This window comes from Papilio machaon, chromosome 11 (assembly GCF_912999745.1).
Source record: "Papilio machaon chromosome 11, ilPapMach1.1, whole genome shotgun sequence".
Lineage (NCBI taxonomy): Eukaryota > Metazoa > Arthropoda > Insecta > Lepidoptera > Papilionidae > Papilio > Papilio machaon.
The window spans coordinates 3,045,930-3,063,071 of record NC_059996.1 but is presented as its reverse complement, the minus strand read 5'-3'; the positions used below and the strand labels follow the sequence as shown (position 1 = coordinate 3,063,071).

Sequence of the window (17,142 nt, the reverse complement as noted above, 5' to 3'; positions counted from 1 at the left end):
TTTCTGAAATAAATATTTAAATTTTTGAGATTTGTAAGTTTTTGAAAATCGATTTGTTACTTACGATTCCGAAATTGAAATATTTATTTCAGGAAAAGTATTAACTCTCAAACGATTTCTCTTTTCTCTCAATCACTCTCTAATCATTCTCTACCTACACAATAAATTTGAAACGTCTAAGTGCATGATTGCCATATTTAATTCGAAATAAAAGGAAAATCGATTTGTAACTTTCGATTCCGACATTGAAATATTTATTTCAAAAAAAGTATTAACTCTCAAACAATTTCTGTTTTCTCTCAATCACTCTATTACCATTCTCTTCCTACACCATAAATTTGAATCGTCTAAGTGCATGATTGCCATATTTAATTCGGAAAAAAGGAAAATCGATTTGTTACGTTCGATTCAGAAATTGAAATATTTATTTCAGAAAAAGTATTAACTCTCAAACGATTTCTGTTTTCTCTCAATCACTCTATTACTATTCTCTTCTTACACCATATATTTGAATCGTCTAAGTGCATGATTGCCATATTTAATTCGGAAAAAAGGAAAATCGATTTGTTACGTTCGATTCAGAAATTGAAATATTTATTTCAGGAAAAGTATTAACTCTCAAACGATTTCTCTTTTCTCTCAATCACTCTCTAATCATTCTCTAACTACACAATAAATTTGAAACGTCTAAGTGCATGATTGCCATAATTATTTCGGAAAAAAAGCAAAATCGATTGGTAACTTTCGATTCCGACATTGAAATATATTTTTCAGAAAAAGTATTAACTCTCAAACGATTTCTTTTTTCTCTCAATCACTCTATTACCATTCCCTACCTACACCATAAATTTGAATCGTCTAAGTGCATGATTGCTATATTTAATTCGGAAAAAAGGAAAATCGATTTGTTACTTTCGATTCCGACATTGAAATATATATTTCAGAAAAAGTATTAACTCTCAAACGATTTCTCTTTTCTCTCAATCACTCTCTTACCATTCTCTACCTACACAATAAATTTGAAACGTCCAAGTGCATGATTGCCATATTTAATTCGGAAAAAAGGAAAATCGATTTGTTACTTTCGATTCAGAAATCGAAATATTTATTTCAGGAAAAGTATTAACTCTCAAACGATTTCTCTTTTCTCTCAATCACTCTCTAATCATTCTCTACCTACACAATAAATTTGAAACGTCTAAGTGCATGATTGCCATAATTATTTCGGAAAAAAAGGAAAATCGATTCCGACATTGAAATATATATTTCAGAAAAAGTATTAACTCTCAAACGATTTCTCTTTTCTCTCAATCACTCTCTTACCATTCTCTACCTACACAATAAATTTGAAACGTCACAGTGCATGATAGCCATATTTAATTCGGAAAAAGGAAAATCGATTTGTTACTTTCGATTCAGAAATTTAAATATTTATTTCAGGAAAAGTATTAACTCTCAAACGATTTCTCTTTTCTCTCAATCACTGTCTAATCATTCTCTACCTACACAATAAATTTGAAACGTCTAAGTGCATGATTGCCATAATTATTTCGGAAAAAAAGGAAAATCGATTTGTTACTTTCGATTCAGAAATTGAAATATTTATTTCAGGAAAAGAATTAACTCTCAAACGATTTCTCTTTTCTCTCAATCACTCTCTAAGCATTCTCTACCTACACAATAAATTTGAAACGTCTTAGTGCATGATTGCCATATTTAATTCGAAATAAAAGGAAAATCGATTTGTTACTTTCGATTCAGAAATTGAAATATTTATTTCAGGAAAAGAATTAACTCTCAAACGATTTCTCTTTTCTCTCAATCACTCCCTAAGCATTCTCTACCTACACAATAAATTTGAAACGTCTAAGTGCATGATTGCCATATTCAATTCGGAAAAAAAAGAAAATCGATTTGTAACTTTCGATGCCCAGAATTAAAATATTTATTACAGAAAAAGTAAAAACTCTCAAACGATATTTCTTTTCTCTCAATGTCTCTCAAACGACTCTCTAACGATTCGCATTGAAAAAATATAAAAAAGTAAAGTGAGGGGGCCAACTTAACACTAGAATTTGAAATTGTTTTTACGGAGAAAGTAGGAACTCTCAAACGATATTTCTTTTCTCTCAAACCCTCTCAAACGATTCTCAAACGATTTGCGTAAAAAAAAGTTAAAAAAATGAAAGTGAGGGGGCCAACTTCACGGAGGTGTGAAACTGTCTCCAAGACTGCCGTCTAAACTCTCTGGCAATCTATATCTATGCACAACGTCAAGCTTCAACGCGTATATGAAAGATAGATTCAGCCTTAGTTTGAATTGTTAAATTAGAAATGTAATATTTTGTTATATTTACTTTGAAACCTTCAGAAAATATTAAGAATATATAGGTTTAATACCAAAAGTGAAAAATGATCTTCGTTATTGTAATTTCTCTAATTTTAGTCCTGATAAGCGCTTTATTGGTAACCTTACATTTTGGACTAGATAAGAAAGTGGTTTATAAAAACTTACAATTCAAACATGTGGTAATTACCGGTGGATCCAGTGGAATCGGGAAGGCAGTAGCTGAGGAGGCTGCTAAATTAGGAGCTCATGTAACTATTATAGGCCGCGATATCGCGAAGTTGGAAAGTGCCGTTAAAGATATTTCTGTATGTAAATCTAATGATGAACAGAAAATTCAGTATGCTGCCTTGGATATTACATCGGATTATTCGTCTATAGAAAAATGTCTATCATCTCTGGAAGTAGATATTGGTCCAATATTCATGCTTATCAACTGTGCCGGTATGTGCATTTGTGGTCAATTCGAAAGTATGAAAATCGAAGATATAAAGCAAATGATTGATCTTAATTATTTTGGCACTGCATATCCAACTAGGTATGTCTTGAAAGGTATGAAAAAAAGAAATGAAGGAATTATTGTATTTGTATCTTCAGAAGCAGCATTGTTGGGTAAGCAACATCAATTTATATTTTAATGCAAGAGAAAAATCAAATACTAATTTAATGTGAACACTTTAGTATGTTAATATTCTCTGTGGACATGAGTTCATCATAAAAAAAAACATGGTTTTCTAAATCAGTTTTATTCTCGTAAATTCTTCATAACAACGTTTTTTTACTTGTCCTTCTTTTGTTATAATTGCAATTTAAACATAATATTTATATGATATAAGCTTATAGTAATATCTTATAAATTAAAAATTTAATTTCAGGTATATATGGTTACAGTGCTTATAGTGCTGCTAAATGGGCTGTCCGAGGTCTAGCTGAGTCAGTGCTTATGGAGTTAGTTGGCACTGACGTAAGGTTGATGCTTGCATTTCCACCAGATACTGATACCCCTGGTTTTAAACAAGAAGAACTGACCAAGCCGAAAGAAACCAAGTTGATTTCAGGGTCTGGAGGTCTGCAGTCTCCTGAATCAGTTGGAAAGAAAATGTTACTAGATGCCATGGTATGTAAGCTTATGTTCTGTATACACCAAAATTATAAAGGAGAAAAAAATTGTATTTTTGTGTGTTTGTCTATACAAATAAAGAGGAAAGATTTGTGATTTTTTATATAATAATTTAAAAAAAAAATAATCATTTCATACAAAATTTGATTTCAAAGATTTTTATGCCTTTAGTTACAAGTTACATTATTTAGTTTTTTTTGTACTTGTATATTTTTTGTAGGCAAAAACTGATAATGTAAAAACAGAAAAAATACTGGTCTGTTTTCAAAAATATTTAAAACTAGCTGTCGCCTGTGACTTCGAAATTTCATTGAGATCCATGCAACTTTCTAGAGATACCTTGTAACAAACAAACTTCCATCCAAACATTCCCATGTTTAATATTAGTAAAATGTTTGGTGAATAAATGCAAAATTATTTGGGATAGCTCAAACAAATTATATGTTTAAATGAATAAAAATACATAAAAAATAAAATACAATCCATATCTTTTATATTTTTTTTTCAGAATGGAAAGACATATTCAGTGTTTGGCATGAGTGGACAATTACTGGCCACTTTATACTGTAGTTCAATAGACAGTTTTGGACAAGTGTTTATGCAGATTTTAACAACAGGTTTCTTGAGGGCTATTACTGTGCCAATAATATTATCATTCCATAAAATTGTCAGAGATGGCCTCATAGAACGAATGAAGAGTGAAAAGAAGACTGTGCAATAATTTTTTATGGAATTGTGTCGTTTTTATAATAATAAATAAAATATGGGTTTTATTGTAAATCTTTACGTTTATTTAACTTGTATGAAAATTGTAATTAAATGCTAAAATTGTAATTAAATAATAAAAAAATATTATATGTCATATATAAATATTATTCCAGCATTTAATTATAGAAATTAAAATAAAAGAATTTAAAGAAAGGTATCATTAAATATTTTATCATTCATTAATATAGATCACGACATTAAAATACCTTCAAACCATTAAAATATTTATGCAACAAAAATATCAGCTATGTTGAATTTTTAAATCTTCATTTTTTCGATATTGTGCAAGAACTCTGTTGATAGTGTAACTTAAACCCTCTTCCAACATAGCCTTCGTCAGACCTGAACCAAACCACTATGGGTCCGCCGCTGACATCTAAAAAAAAAACTTAGTACGTATAATGTTTTTCACATATTTTGGCAGTTCTAACTTCGCGGGAGTCGCTGCGCATAACATAATTTTAAGTGTAGCGGGATGCGGGGGGAGGACACAGCGCAGCTCACGGTGACCCTGGTCGGTCAAGATATTTGAAAAGACATATTAATTAATGCTTATAACATCGTAAAATTTAATTTAGAAACTTTTTTTAAATCAGCTAAAATACAATAATCCCGACTGCCTGCTTTACGTATGATTTCCTTCCATTGAGGCGAGAAATTATTACCTCGCAAGAAATTTAGCCTTTCGCACGTTCGACACTTATTTTGGAAACGAGGCCTTACCCCGCTTTTAATGTTCGATGACGTAAAAACAAACATACCTACCATTTGCTTGCTGTGCAAAATAGGTGAAACCATTTCTAACATGCGCCTCAATGAAACAAATATTAAAAGCCAAGCTCGCGAACATGATAAGCCAGTAGAGTATTTACCTGTGACTGGTGCATCTAAATAAAAATCGTGTACAACTGAACCATCGTTTAGGCGCTCTCCACAGAGCCTCACAGCGGATATCAGCAGCCAGTCACTTGGACAGTTAAATATCTCAACACCGGCCTGACGTGGCGGAATTAACGGCAGACCATCTGTATATTAAAAATGAAAAGCCTAAAATTAATTCTCAGAAAGAGCTGAATTTTCTTTTTAAATTCTTAAATTTTGGGTTCGACCCAAATTTTTGGCTAGTAATTAATAAGTATACAATACTGAATCTTGTCTCAACTCTTATCGTAATTACTTTGGAGATATTTCTGTGTATTAAAACATTAAGCTTTACTTACCGGTGTCATAATTAACTATTTGCATAGGATCTTCATTTGTATACGTGACGCTGCATGACGACTTCTCACGCTTAATGCAAATTGCGTAATTTAAATTGTTCTAAAAGTAAATAAGTATACTGGTTATATTATATTCATCACGTCTATTACTTAAACTTTGTCTATGCAAATCTGACGTTTTGTCTTTAATTTTTTGTTTCTTTTCATGAAAATGAATCCAGTAATTTAACTTTTAGCAATGTACAAATATTTAAATAAAGAAGAACTCACCAAATAACTGGGAATAGATTCGCTCGCGATATCTGTTATGTTCCTGTAATTGAATGATTCTATGGAGCCGTCCGGTTTATTAAAATATTGTAGGCATCCTGTCGGCGCGGCTAAGATGTCTGAGCTCTTTAGTTGTGTTACCTTAACATAATAAATACATATATTTTGTAACTATTGTACATAAAGCGTAAATTTGTATTCTCCTCCGCCGTTGCAGTCTTGTCGGATCACGTATAAGTGACTCGCTTAACAAGACACCACCACTTCTTCAAAATTATATGGAAAAAAATAATACGTACCTTTATTGCAAACAATCGACTTTCTGGTGCAGCAGTCTGAATTGTCAAACGTATAGGTCCTTGCGTGTCACCCACTTCTATGTATACTGAAATGTAATCACGATCCCGTTAGACGTGCACGGCATAGGAAAAATAATTTTTCCTAAAAGTGATTTTGTTGGTGTCCATTCATTCAGATCAGTCTAATTGGATTCGAACCTTACGTCTTATGGTGCGTGGTCTGCATGTATTCTGAATTCATAGTTAATTAGAAGCGAAATAACCACCGAAAAAGAAAAAGCATAAAGATATCAACACATAGAGCCCAACAATAATGAACTACCTAAAATGTTGCAGTTGTGGAAATCTTAAGCAATTAAGTAGCTTGTAATTAAAAAGTTAAACACTTAATATTATGTAAATATAATTAATGCACACCTTGTATTTGTTTGTGTAGTTAACGCTTAGTTTCAGTTTACGGAAATAATAATTTTAATGTTAGTATGTATTTTTATATTATAGAGTGGCGAGTGACCAAGCGTCCACCTGTAAACGCCTACTTTGCAAAGCGATTCCTGCCCATAGACATTCACAATTGCAGATGCGTTGCCTACCTCTAATCGACAGAAGAGGAGGAGGTGACGCACAGAAAGAGGATATTCCCTTCTTATGCGTCCTCTCCTCCGAAAAAGGAATTGCAAGTTTACTCGTTGTTATAATAGTTTCCAATCCATATCATACACACAAACACATACATTGTTATCTCAATTTTATTATAGAGGATGAAACAGATGACAACATTTATAATTTTTGTGTGAAAGCAGTGAAAACCGAGTCATATATTTTGTCAGTTACGTGTCAAGTGATTTTTGTGGGTTGTGATATACATAAAATCATATATTTGTCATAGTATACCATTAAATAATATTGGTTTTTATAATTGGAAATGCTAAATAATTTAATTAAAATTAAATGTATTACTGTGTTGGCCAGTATTAATTCCGCAGAGTATAGGTATTACGTGGTTGGTATTCTGTCCAGAAACTACAAACTGGTCCTGGTCGCACGTCCCTGAAGTAGGGGGCATGAGCTATGGGATAAAAGAAAATTATTTAGTTGAGTTATTTTTAAAAATAATTTTTTTTTATGATTTCATATACATCTTTGAGTGGACTTTTTTGTTTTCTGAGAGATAGAAAATATATTATGACCGAATATTTTAAAAGTTTTTTTTTTTAATTTGAAAATTAAATACAGTGTTAAGGATGATTATTAAATATAATTTTTTACAAAATTGCGAGGTCATTTCATTTTTGGCATTTACGCATAATTATTGTCTTATATAGTTTTAAATAAATAAAAAGACGAATACCTCGAATTTGGCGAAATCTAAGCGTATTTGTTTTATATCATTTGAAGTCTTATTCAGTGTAAGAGCGCAAGCGAGACGATCAATACTCGGGGAAGGAAAGTCAGGGTTTATAAGCCAACTGACGCTCGCAGATGTTTGGCCATAACACGACAGTGCAACTGAAAACCAAAAAATCATTAGTACCAATATTTTTCCGCGATTGTAAAGGCGATGTCATAATAATAAGTTTCTTATGTATTAACCTTATTGAATTCCAATATTTTCAATTAAATTAGACATGAATAAGATGGTGTTTTTACGATCTTTAAAAGAATATTCTTTGTAAACACCTGAATAGACTTATAGACATATTATCTACTTAACCCACAAGTAACATAGATTTCATTGTCCTGAACAAAAAAGTTGTTGTACTTACTCACACAACATGTTCCGTAACCATCAGCGCAAGCACCCATTGGGGAGCCTCCAGAACTTTGACATTCGTACTTATGAAGACATCTTCCTTCCAAACCATTAGTAGACGTACAAATTACATGGTCAAATTGAACAACTTCAAATACTTCCAGAAACCTAGATTTAACCGTTATATTGTCACTAAAATGACTAATCTGTTCACGTGTGTTTGATGTTGGACGTTTTCTTGCAATTTTTCGTTTAGGTGCACTAGTATTACCATTATTTTTGTATTCAAGACTACTTTCATTATATAAGTAATTGGTTCCATTAAATTTACCAGAGTTAGAAAACTCTTGAAAAATTGATTGATTATCGTTTTTAGGCGAGTTATAGAAAAGTTTTTCAAATACATTTTGTGTCTTCAATTCCGTCGCTGTTGACTCAGATCTAATTTTTGTCCGCCAGTTATTATTACTAGCGTTATAATTTCTTACTGTTTTCAAATCGTAATTTGTTCCTTGATCCAGTGGATTGGATTTTATCTTCTTTGTTATGCTCGCTGCGTACCACTGATCTCCATTAATAAAAGTACTTATTAAAAATAAAGCAATTATCCCATTGAGGTACATTCTCATGGTACTGATACGTGCACTAGCTTCGCCTTACTGGACAGTTTTATTTTCTATTATGGTCTACGAGGACAATGTATTTGATATAATTAAAAGTCTAGAAACCGTTAAGCCTTATTCTTTTGCTCTACTTACTCATCAAATTTCTACCTATTATTACAAACGCTTAAGTGCTCCACTGTATTTAATGTTTTTATCCAGTCAATGCCTTGATAATTATCAAGCATTCTAACAGACAAATAAGCACTTGTATTTGTGGCACAGGGGAATAAACAAAGAATAATGATTTATGCGCGGTCTTTATCACCTTAGCTGCGGCAAGTAAAATCTTAAACCTTCGTCTGGTGCGGCGGCGGGCCAAAGTGTGCCCCCAATGATTTTTCCGCCAGTGCGTGGCAGGCGTTTCTCGACCCACCAGCATAAGGTTAGATTAAATCGCTATAACTTTGCGAAAACATAATATAGGTGTGTACTTTTTGGACTGTTAGAAAAACCTTGAACCCACCTTCTTTAGAGTTGATTCGCCCCGGGATCTGCCAAACAGGAAATGAGAAATGAACCAGGGAAAGTGGCGGGTCGATATCGACCAGCACCGCACTAGAAAGTATTTTTAGTAGTGATGGAAAGACAAAAATAAGGAGATATCGAAAATAAAATAGAATTGTAGAAAAGAAATGAAAAATAGTTTATTTAATTATTTATTTATGCTTGTCTTTAAAACATTTCGCACAAAGATTTTGTGTGCACATCCTATTTTTTTTTTCTTGAAGGAAAATATCTATTTTTTTCTTGAAGGAAAATATCTATTTTTTATTCTTGAAGGAAAATATTTCCTCACTGCTGTCACTATCACTTTTATCTGCCTCGCGAATTAGTTTATTTTCCAAAATTTGTATTTTTCTTTTGTTTCCTGCCATCGTGCGTCGTTAATTTTACGAAAAGAAAAAACGCGACGTACAGTTCAGTGAGATGGCTCAACACTAACTAGCGAAGCGGGGCGCTCCGTGCGGTATCGGGTCGCCAACCGCCTGTTGGGACGGCGGGCCGCGATAGACCCCTGCCGCACCGAGTTGATATTTTTCACCGTCAGTGCGTGGTAGGCCGATAAAGGCCTGCCGTGATTTTTTATGAGAAAATCGTTCCGCACCAGTGAGAGGGACATAGTTTTCTTCGTCCGCACCAGCTGAAATTCCGCGGCAGGTCGATCTAGGCCTGATCCGCAGTGAACGTGTTATACAACGACGGAGGACTGGCTTTAACAAGCTCTTGGACTATAATTTTCATATTTTTTTTTAAAATGTAAAATTATAAAACTATTGAAGTTAAACCAATAAATGTTTTATAACAATGCGTGTGCTTGATTCTTATCTTGACAAATAATATCCTTTAGAATTTAAAATGATTTATATTAGTCCAGTTGACGTGTTTAGGTCATAGAATGTGTTCTCACTGGACGGCCGCAACTTGAACATAATCGCATTATGCGACCTTAATTTCATACAAAGGTAATTACAATTTCTTGTGTAGTATCCGGAAAATGCTGTGAATTTGTAGTATATTTACTTTGCAAACCGATATTTTAAGACGATGTCTTCATTATATTTTAATTCAACTAGAGCTAAAGAATTTTGTAGTCAGAAGTAACCATAAATAATTAACAATATGCGTACATGTAGTGCCGGCTTTAGCGCTTCCATAGCCTTAGGTGAGATTTCTAATTCGCTCCCTTTTTTTCCATTTCTTTGATGGAGGATTAAAACTGTTACGTCAGACTGTATAGTACCTAACTACTAACCAGTGCGCTATTTTACTAACCCAATCTTAAGTCAGTTTTAATTAATACTTAGCTGTTCTAGTATTTATAAAATAATAATTCAATTCTAGTAATCCTTGATCACACCTGCAACAGTTATGTCAATGCCTAACACTATAGTATGTTGCATACAATACATTCTGTAGCAAATTATACGCCACCGTCACACGCATGACCCTAAAATGACATACTAGTATGTAATATGTTGGTATATCCAGTTGCCTATAAAAGCTTTACCGTTTCTAATTGGAGACATATCACTCACGGGCTTTCAAGCACAACTAAATATGATGCTTAAGGTAAGCAATATGATTTATTATATTTTTTATTAACATTTCTTAGAATAAACTTACTACAGAACTAAGAATGTTCCGACTTCACTACACTTTCTGAAATCTATGGTGCCTTATTTATTTATTTGAACATTGGACGCCTTTTCCAGGCGTCGGTACATATTATTTTTTTATATATTGAAATTTCTCGAATTTTGATAATGAATTTTGTTGTACTTTATCTCTGCATATTAACTTAAAATATTCTTAACTGCTACTTTGAAGTGCTATGAGATAGTAGTATTTGACTCGCTTTATATTTATTGCACTACCAGCACCATCCTGTCTAGAATCTAGAGGTTTAAAAACTTAACTTCTTTTTTATCTGGAATGAACACATGCAATCATCATTCAAGATGTATTACAACTTTATTTTCTCTGGTAGTGTGTATTTATAAGTTCAATAATTGTGTTACCATTTCTCAATTAAATACGGTTAACATATTACCTTTAATGTTACATGAAAATTCGTCACGCCTTAGCAATAAATGTCGACTAAAATGATAAGTCATGCACACAAATAAAGATAAAGGAATATTTATGCGTTTATACTTTGAGCGTTTTAATGTGAAAAGAAAAATTTTAAGTTCGTTTTGAGATGGAAGTAAAAATACTTTAATTAAGTGCAAAAATTAAAGACGTTACTCAGAGAGGTTTTTCAGATAACTAGATATTAAATTCATTATTCTTGCTCTTTATAACCACACACAGTATACATGTTATGCTCGTTAGATCGACATTTCTTTTCATACTATTCTGATATTTTTTTTTAAAACTCTAGTTATTGATTGTGGTCTGCGCCGTGGCTGCGACCAACGCAGGGGGATTGCTCTCACCTGTGGGGGTATACGGTGGTCACTACGGAACCATCGGCGCGTGGAACCCTTACAGCTCCTACCCCGCCCAGCCGGCCATAGCGTCACAACAATCTAATATATACAGGTCACCCTTAAACCTGGGCCAGGTACGAAATAAATACAATTAATTTATTTAGCGATTAGAAATCTGAAAACTATATAACAGTTATTAAACTTATTATTATTTTACGTTTGACTCACAAGATGATAATGGATTTCTCTTTAGCTATTTATCTATTCAACGCATCTGCAATTGCAGATGTCAATGGACCATCGGTCGCTTCGCTATATAGCAAATTCAAGAGGCCGCTTGCTCGTTTGCAACCTTATAATATAAAAAACTAAATCTAATATACCGGTGCCAAAATTTACTAGTTTCGGACCCTTTGGAGGTACTTCAGCACGAGTGTTTCTTTGGCTTTGTTCCCGGTCGCATCACGCCTTGCGCTACGGAACGGGGCGAGTAGCCGTTGTTTATAACAATCGATTATTACATTCCAGGTATCAACGTTCTCAAAAGCAGTTGACACCCCGTTCTCAAGTGTTCGCAAGTCAGATGTACGAATAAGCAATCCTGGAGTAGCCCTCGCGCCGGCTTACCAGGGCATCGCGGCACCGCTTGTGACACACTATGGTGTCGGAGCACCTTTGGCTGCCCCTGTAGCTAAAGTAAGTAATTTATTAAAATTACTGTAACAACTTGTCATTATATTTTTTACTTTTTGGAATTATAAACTCGCTGGTCGAGATTAACAGGTACCAATCAGCACCTATTTTTTTTTAAGTCAGTTCTATGAAAACAATGATTTGTTGCAGAACTCAGTGATTAGGCTTTGCCATGTAACGGCAGATCAATTCGATTAAAATCATCTCTCTCATTTTATTATTACGTATGTATAATAATCTCTAACATTAAAATTTGTATAACACAGGTAGCTGGAGGGCTTCTGGGTGTAGCTTATTCGGCGGCTCCAGCTGTTTCCCACATGAGCTACACAAATGGTCTTGGTCTTGCCTACTCCTGGTAAACTGTACATTAACTAATGTGTAGTTATTTTGTTTATTGTATTCGTAAGAGTTTAATGATTCCTCTTTATTTATTACCTGATAGTTATTAGCATTTATGGTTTTAAAAATCATTTTTTTCTCTAATAAAAAGTATTGTTCAATCATTTAGTTGTTTTTTTCTAAATTATTACAGTACAACGTACAACATAGCGTTGATTTATTTGTTTAGGTTTGCCGCCTTTCAAGAGATAAAGAACATTCTGTTTCAGGTAATCAAATTCAAACAAAAAAATTAAAACATCAGATTCAGTATACTACAAGTTAACAGATTCATTATTTGATTCTTTACTTGCAAAGATAAGAACTGTTAAGAAATCAACATTATCTCACAAGTATTAATAATGCGACAAATTGACATGGTGTAAGTGGCATTGCTATCGCGGAAAATTGGTAGCTTTATCGCATTTTAGTGTGAAATTCGAGATGTTTGTATTTTGTTATGGAAACTCACACAAGTTATCATTTTAACAATGTAAAATAATATATGAAAGGTTACAAATCTCTTAGTTATTTTTGATCGATTTAATTTGGCTGCCTGTACAAAGATTTTTACCTTACAGTGAAATTAAAATATCCAATTGTCACAGGTTTCACTGCCAAATGTCAGTGTCGTTGAATTTTCAATTGTCAATTCGTGTCGGATTATGTTGATTCTCTCTTTTTTATGAACGCGATTTCGTATTGTTGTCCTTGTTCTTTTGTAAGCACTATATTATTTGTAAATTTTAACCAAATCATTCATCCATGAGAATTATTTGAAAGTAATTTGTCTGAAAACCTTAAATTTTTTGGTAAATCGTGTCAATAAGATACAAGAATTAATTGTCGACGCTGGTTCTAATCATATGTTTAATCTGGACTCGAGTTGTTTACTTTAAGATATCAAATTCAGTATATAGTGTGTGATTACAAAAGCAGTAGATAGTTTTATTGCAATGTCTGACAGTGGTGATAGTGATATTACTTGGACCTTTTACAAGGACCGCCCGGAATGGAGCGATGTTACGCCAGTACCAGAAAACGATGGTCCCAAACCTGTGGTTGTAATAGCACATTCTGAGAAATGTAAGTTTATTAGTTGATAAAATTAGATTGTCTTTGCTTTGCTTAAATCAAATCTAGTCATTGTCAACAAATTGAAAACAAGGAAGAAAAGGATTAAGTGCATCACTTCACTTACAAACCCCACTGGTAATTGAATTTAATAAAAAAGGTTTTATGTGGTAGTGTTTTTCAGATTGATATGTATTTTAAAATTCACGTGTATTATCTGTTTGATTCTAGTTGAAGATGTGTATGACTATTTCCGAGCTATTTTGCAAACAAATGAAAAGTCTGAACGGGCTCTACATTTGACGAAAGATGCGGTGGACTTAAACCCAGCAAATTATACTGTCTGGCAATACAGGTATGTTTACCCAATTTGAAGTATTATTTATAATTTTTTACTTTTAATTTTGTATTAAATAGTATTGTGAACATGTATTTTTACACTACAATTTTTACATTACAGAAGGGATTTGCTTCAAGCATTAGGTACTGACTTAAGATCTGAACTAGATTATGTTGAAGCAGTTATAAAACAATCGCCTAAAAATTATCAAGTAAGTATAAATGCAACTAAAACTTTTTTGTTTAGTCTTTTTTTCCATTTATGTCCTTGTTTATATGTACTTCTAACCTGAAATAATCTTAAATAAAATAAAATACCAAAGTTATGTATAACATTATGGTTCATAATATTAGTTTTACTACATCAACTTAACTCATTATTATAACCTAAAGTAGTTGGCAGATACTATTGATTTCCATTTGAGTATTTCATCAATCTGGATGGTGTGAGGTGCACCCAACAAACACTGCCACTCCCTTTTTTGTCATAAATTTCCTTTGTTATTCCTTCTATTCTTTTCAACATGCCCAAACCACCTAAGCATGCCTTTTTTAACACTACTAGGGAAGTAATGTTGAAAATATAAATATGACACTTTTATTAATTTTAATTGTTGTAATTTCCAGGTATGGCATCACAGGCGTGTATTGGTAGAATGGCTGCAAGATTCAGATTTGGAGTTGGAATTGACTCGTGATGCCTTATTACAAGATCCTAAAAATTATCATGCATGGCAACACCGACAATGGGTAATCAAGACATTTGGGTATGTTTCATTTAAAATATATTTATATATTTTATATTATATTATATCCACACTAATTGTGTATAACTCCAAAACATTATGTTCTTGAATGTTTCATTCAAATGTTACAGGTTATTTGAGAAAGAAATGGAGTTTGTCGACAACCTTATTACTGAAGATGTCCGCAACAATTCAGCATGGAATCAACGCTACTTTGTTATGAATAACCATCTCGGCTGGTCAGATATGAATGTGCAGAAAGAAATACGTTATACATTAGAAAAGATTAATTTTGTGAAAAACAATGAAAGTGCATGGAATTATTTACGAGGTGTTTTATTGCACGACGCAAAAGGATTAAGTGGTAATACTGAAGTTACATCGTTTTGTGAAGAATTGTACTCTAACAAATGTCGTTCACCGTACTTACTGGCATTTTTGATAGATATATGTGATGAAGCAATTAAAAAAGGAGAAATAAATTCTTTGTATAATGCTGAAAAAGCTTTAAATCTTTGTCAAGCATTAGCAACTAAGTACGACAAAATCAGAAGCAAGTATTGGAATTTTATAGCAGAAAAGTTTCGAAAATATCAATCTAATTAAAATTAAATTGGATCAAATAAACATGGATAGATATCACGAGATTTATCATTTGTAAAATTGATTTTTTTTTGTCATAATAAATAATTTCAAAGTAATTTAATGTGTAAAAAGCTTATTTTTATATTGTAAATAATATCCTTTCATTTGGATATAAATATATTTTTCAACTTTACTGATTTTAGTTACAAATGACAAATATTTGTTTTTATGCAATTAATTACATTTATTATGTACACTTGGTTAGTTTTTTTCTATGACATTGTCTTCAGTTGCAGAGCTACATTCTTCTTGATGAATTAAAGTTCCAATATTCATATGAATATTAGAGCGTAGGGCTTGTGCAAATATTCCACATGAACAAATATTATCATCTATAATCATGTCTAACATAGCCGCATGATCAAGGTAACTTGTGCAATTGCATTTATTGCTAGTGCTCATTTTACTAGCTTTTGTACCAACACTGGTTTTAGATGCTTTTGGTGTAAGATTTGATCTTTTTTGAGATATTAGGTTTGTTGAGCCAGGACAATATTTGCTTGTACAATTCTTACAAAGATCTAATGGCTGAAAATGAATGTATATTTATATATATGATTTTAGAAAACATATCGATATCACAGAATTCTACAGCTAAAATTACTAGTGAATTCAATATTTTTTACATAAATAAGTAAAATTGATTAAAATTAAGCCAAAATATTAGGGCTCGTAAAACGTGGAGCGCTAACCCCACGTGAGTGAGGTAAGGCCCGGAAGATGATGGTGACTACTTTTAAACTAGGTATTATTTACCTTGGGTTTTGGCTTTGATGGACTTGTTTTCTTATTTTCTTTGCATTTCTTCATTTTAATTAATCAACACGTACTATGACACGAATTAAAATTTGTGTAGAAAGGGAATTGCATGCTGTATTTAATAAACATTTTTTTTATTTTATATGTCCATTGTCATTGCGACTTTTATTTGAAAATGTTATATTTATGTTATTCTTTTACCTTTTTTCTTGCGCACTGTTAAAACCATAAATATCGTGTTCTATATGTCACTGTCATTTCTTGTTTCGCATTAAGTCGTTAAAAATTAAAACAGCTAATAAATATGTAGTAAAATTGTAAGGTATCAAGTGCATCGTCATGCATTATTAGAGTACGGTTTTTAAAAAATGCGGTCTCACTAAACCGGTCGATGGCAAAAGATATGCAACAAGACAAGGTCCCAGAACCGATAGAGGTTCGTTTGCTGAAGCAAAAATTAGCATGTTTTGCATGCAAATGCTTAAATTGTGAAAAGTACAGCAGATATAATAGATTAAATGCAGTAAAAAATGGTGAAAGTACTGGAGTTCAAGTGGATAATATTGCTTCAGACCGGTTTAGTAAAGTTAGAGTACAAGACCGCATTGACGATAAATCAAAAAAAATTGATAAAGCAACAGGTAGCAGTTTTATAAGTACACTGTGTAATAATTATATTTGCCCTAGCTGTCAGTACATCGTAGAATTCTTGCGGGAAAATTTGAATAAAGTATTCAAAGATGCGGAGTCGGAAACAAAACCATTGGACCGTTGCGACAAATCGACAGAAAAAACTATTGATCACTTAGACAAAACTACATCAATGATAAAGTGTGATTCATCGTGTGCTATGAAAAAAAAGTTTTCTGCTGAATTTATCAAAGCAGAAAATAAAGAACGAAAGAGCGAAAAAGTTGTTTTTGTAGATTCCGTAAAAGGTAATGTCTCAGATTTAGAAAGTAATATAAAAGTTACAATAGACAAAGATAAAAAAGAGAATGTCGAAAAATATAAAAACGTGATTACCGAAAATGACAAAACAGTGAATATTGAAAAGCAGACTTCACCAGATGCCGAAAAATCGATGTATTTGGATACAAAACATAGTACCGGTGTTCCAAAGCAGTACA

At 32.5% G+C, this 17,142-nt stretch overlaps 4 protein-coding genes across 4 annotated transcripts; 3 read left to right on the top strand and 1 right to left on the bottom strand.

The window, feature by feature from the left end:
• The first annotated feature begins 2,347 nt into the window (after positions 1-2,347).
• On the top strand, positions 2,348-4,222 carry LOC106714041 (3-ketodihydrosphingosine reductase). The gene is made up of 3 exons (XM_014506976.2): positions 2,348-2,959; positions 3,223-3,464; positions 3,976-4,222. The coding sequence occupies exons 1-3, from the start codon at positions 2,413-2,415 to the stop codon at positions 4,186-4,188; spliced, it is 1,002 nt and encodes a 333-aa protein (XP_014362462.2). The 5' UTR covers positions 2,348-2,412; the 3' UTR covers positions 4,189-4,222.
• Positions 4,223-4,501: 279 nt separating this feature from the next.
• On the bottom strand, positions 4,502-8,406 carry LOC106713534. Its single transcript, XM_045680090.1, has 9 exons — positions 8,399-8,406; positions 7,739-7,945; positions 7,376-7,493; positions 6,985-7,093; positions 6,025-6,110; positions 5,726-5,866; positions 5,456-5,555; positions 5,108-5,260; positions 4,502-4,611 (listed from the first exon to the last, which is right to left on the bottom strand). Exons 1-9 carry the CDS (start codon positions 8,404-8,406, stop codon positions 4,502-4,504), a joined length of 1,032 nt encoding a protein of 343 aa, XP_045536046.1.
• Positions 8,407-10,245: 1,839 nt separating this feature from the next.
• On the top strand, positions 10,246-12,430 carry LOC106713997 (cuticle protein 76). The gene is made up of 4 exons (XM_014506911.2): positions 10,246-10,512; positions 11,327-11,509; positions 11,904-12,071; positions 12,335-12,430. Exons 1-4 carry the CDS (start codon positions 10,501-10,503, stop codon positions 12,428-12,430), a joined length of 459 nt encoding a protein of 152 aa, XP_014362397.2. The 5' UTR covers positions 10,246-10,500.
• A 704-nt stretch (positions 12,431-13,134) lies between these two features.
• LOC106713859 (protein farnesyltransferase/geranylgeranyltransferase type-1 subunit alpha) lies at positions 13,135-15,248 on the top strand. The gene is made up of 5 exons (XM_014506751.2): positions 13,135-13,535; positions 13,755-13,878; positions 13,984-14,074; positions 14,490-14,629; positions 14,740-15,248. The coding sequence occupies exons 1-5, from the start codon at positions 13,406-13,408 to the stop codon at positions 15,212-15,214; spliced, it is 960 nt and encodes a 319-aa protein (XP_014362237.2). The 5' UTR covers positions 13,135-13,405; the 3' UTR covers positions 15,215-15,248.
• Positions 15,249-17,142: the final 1,894 nt, after the last annotated feature.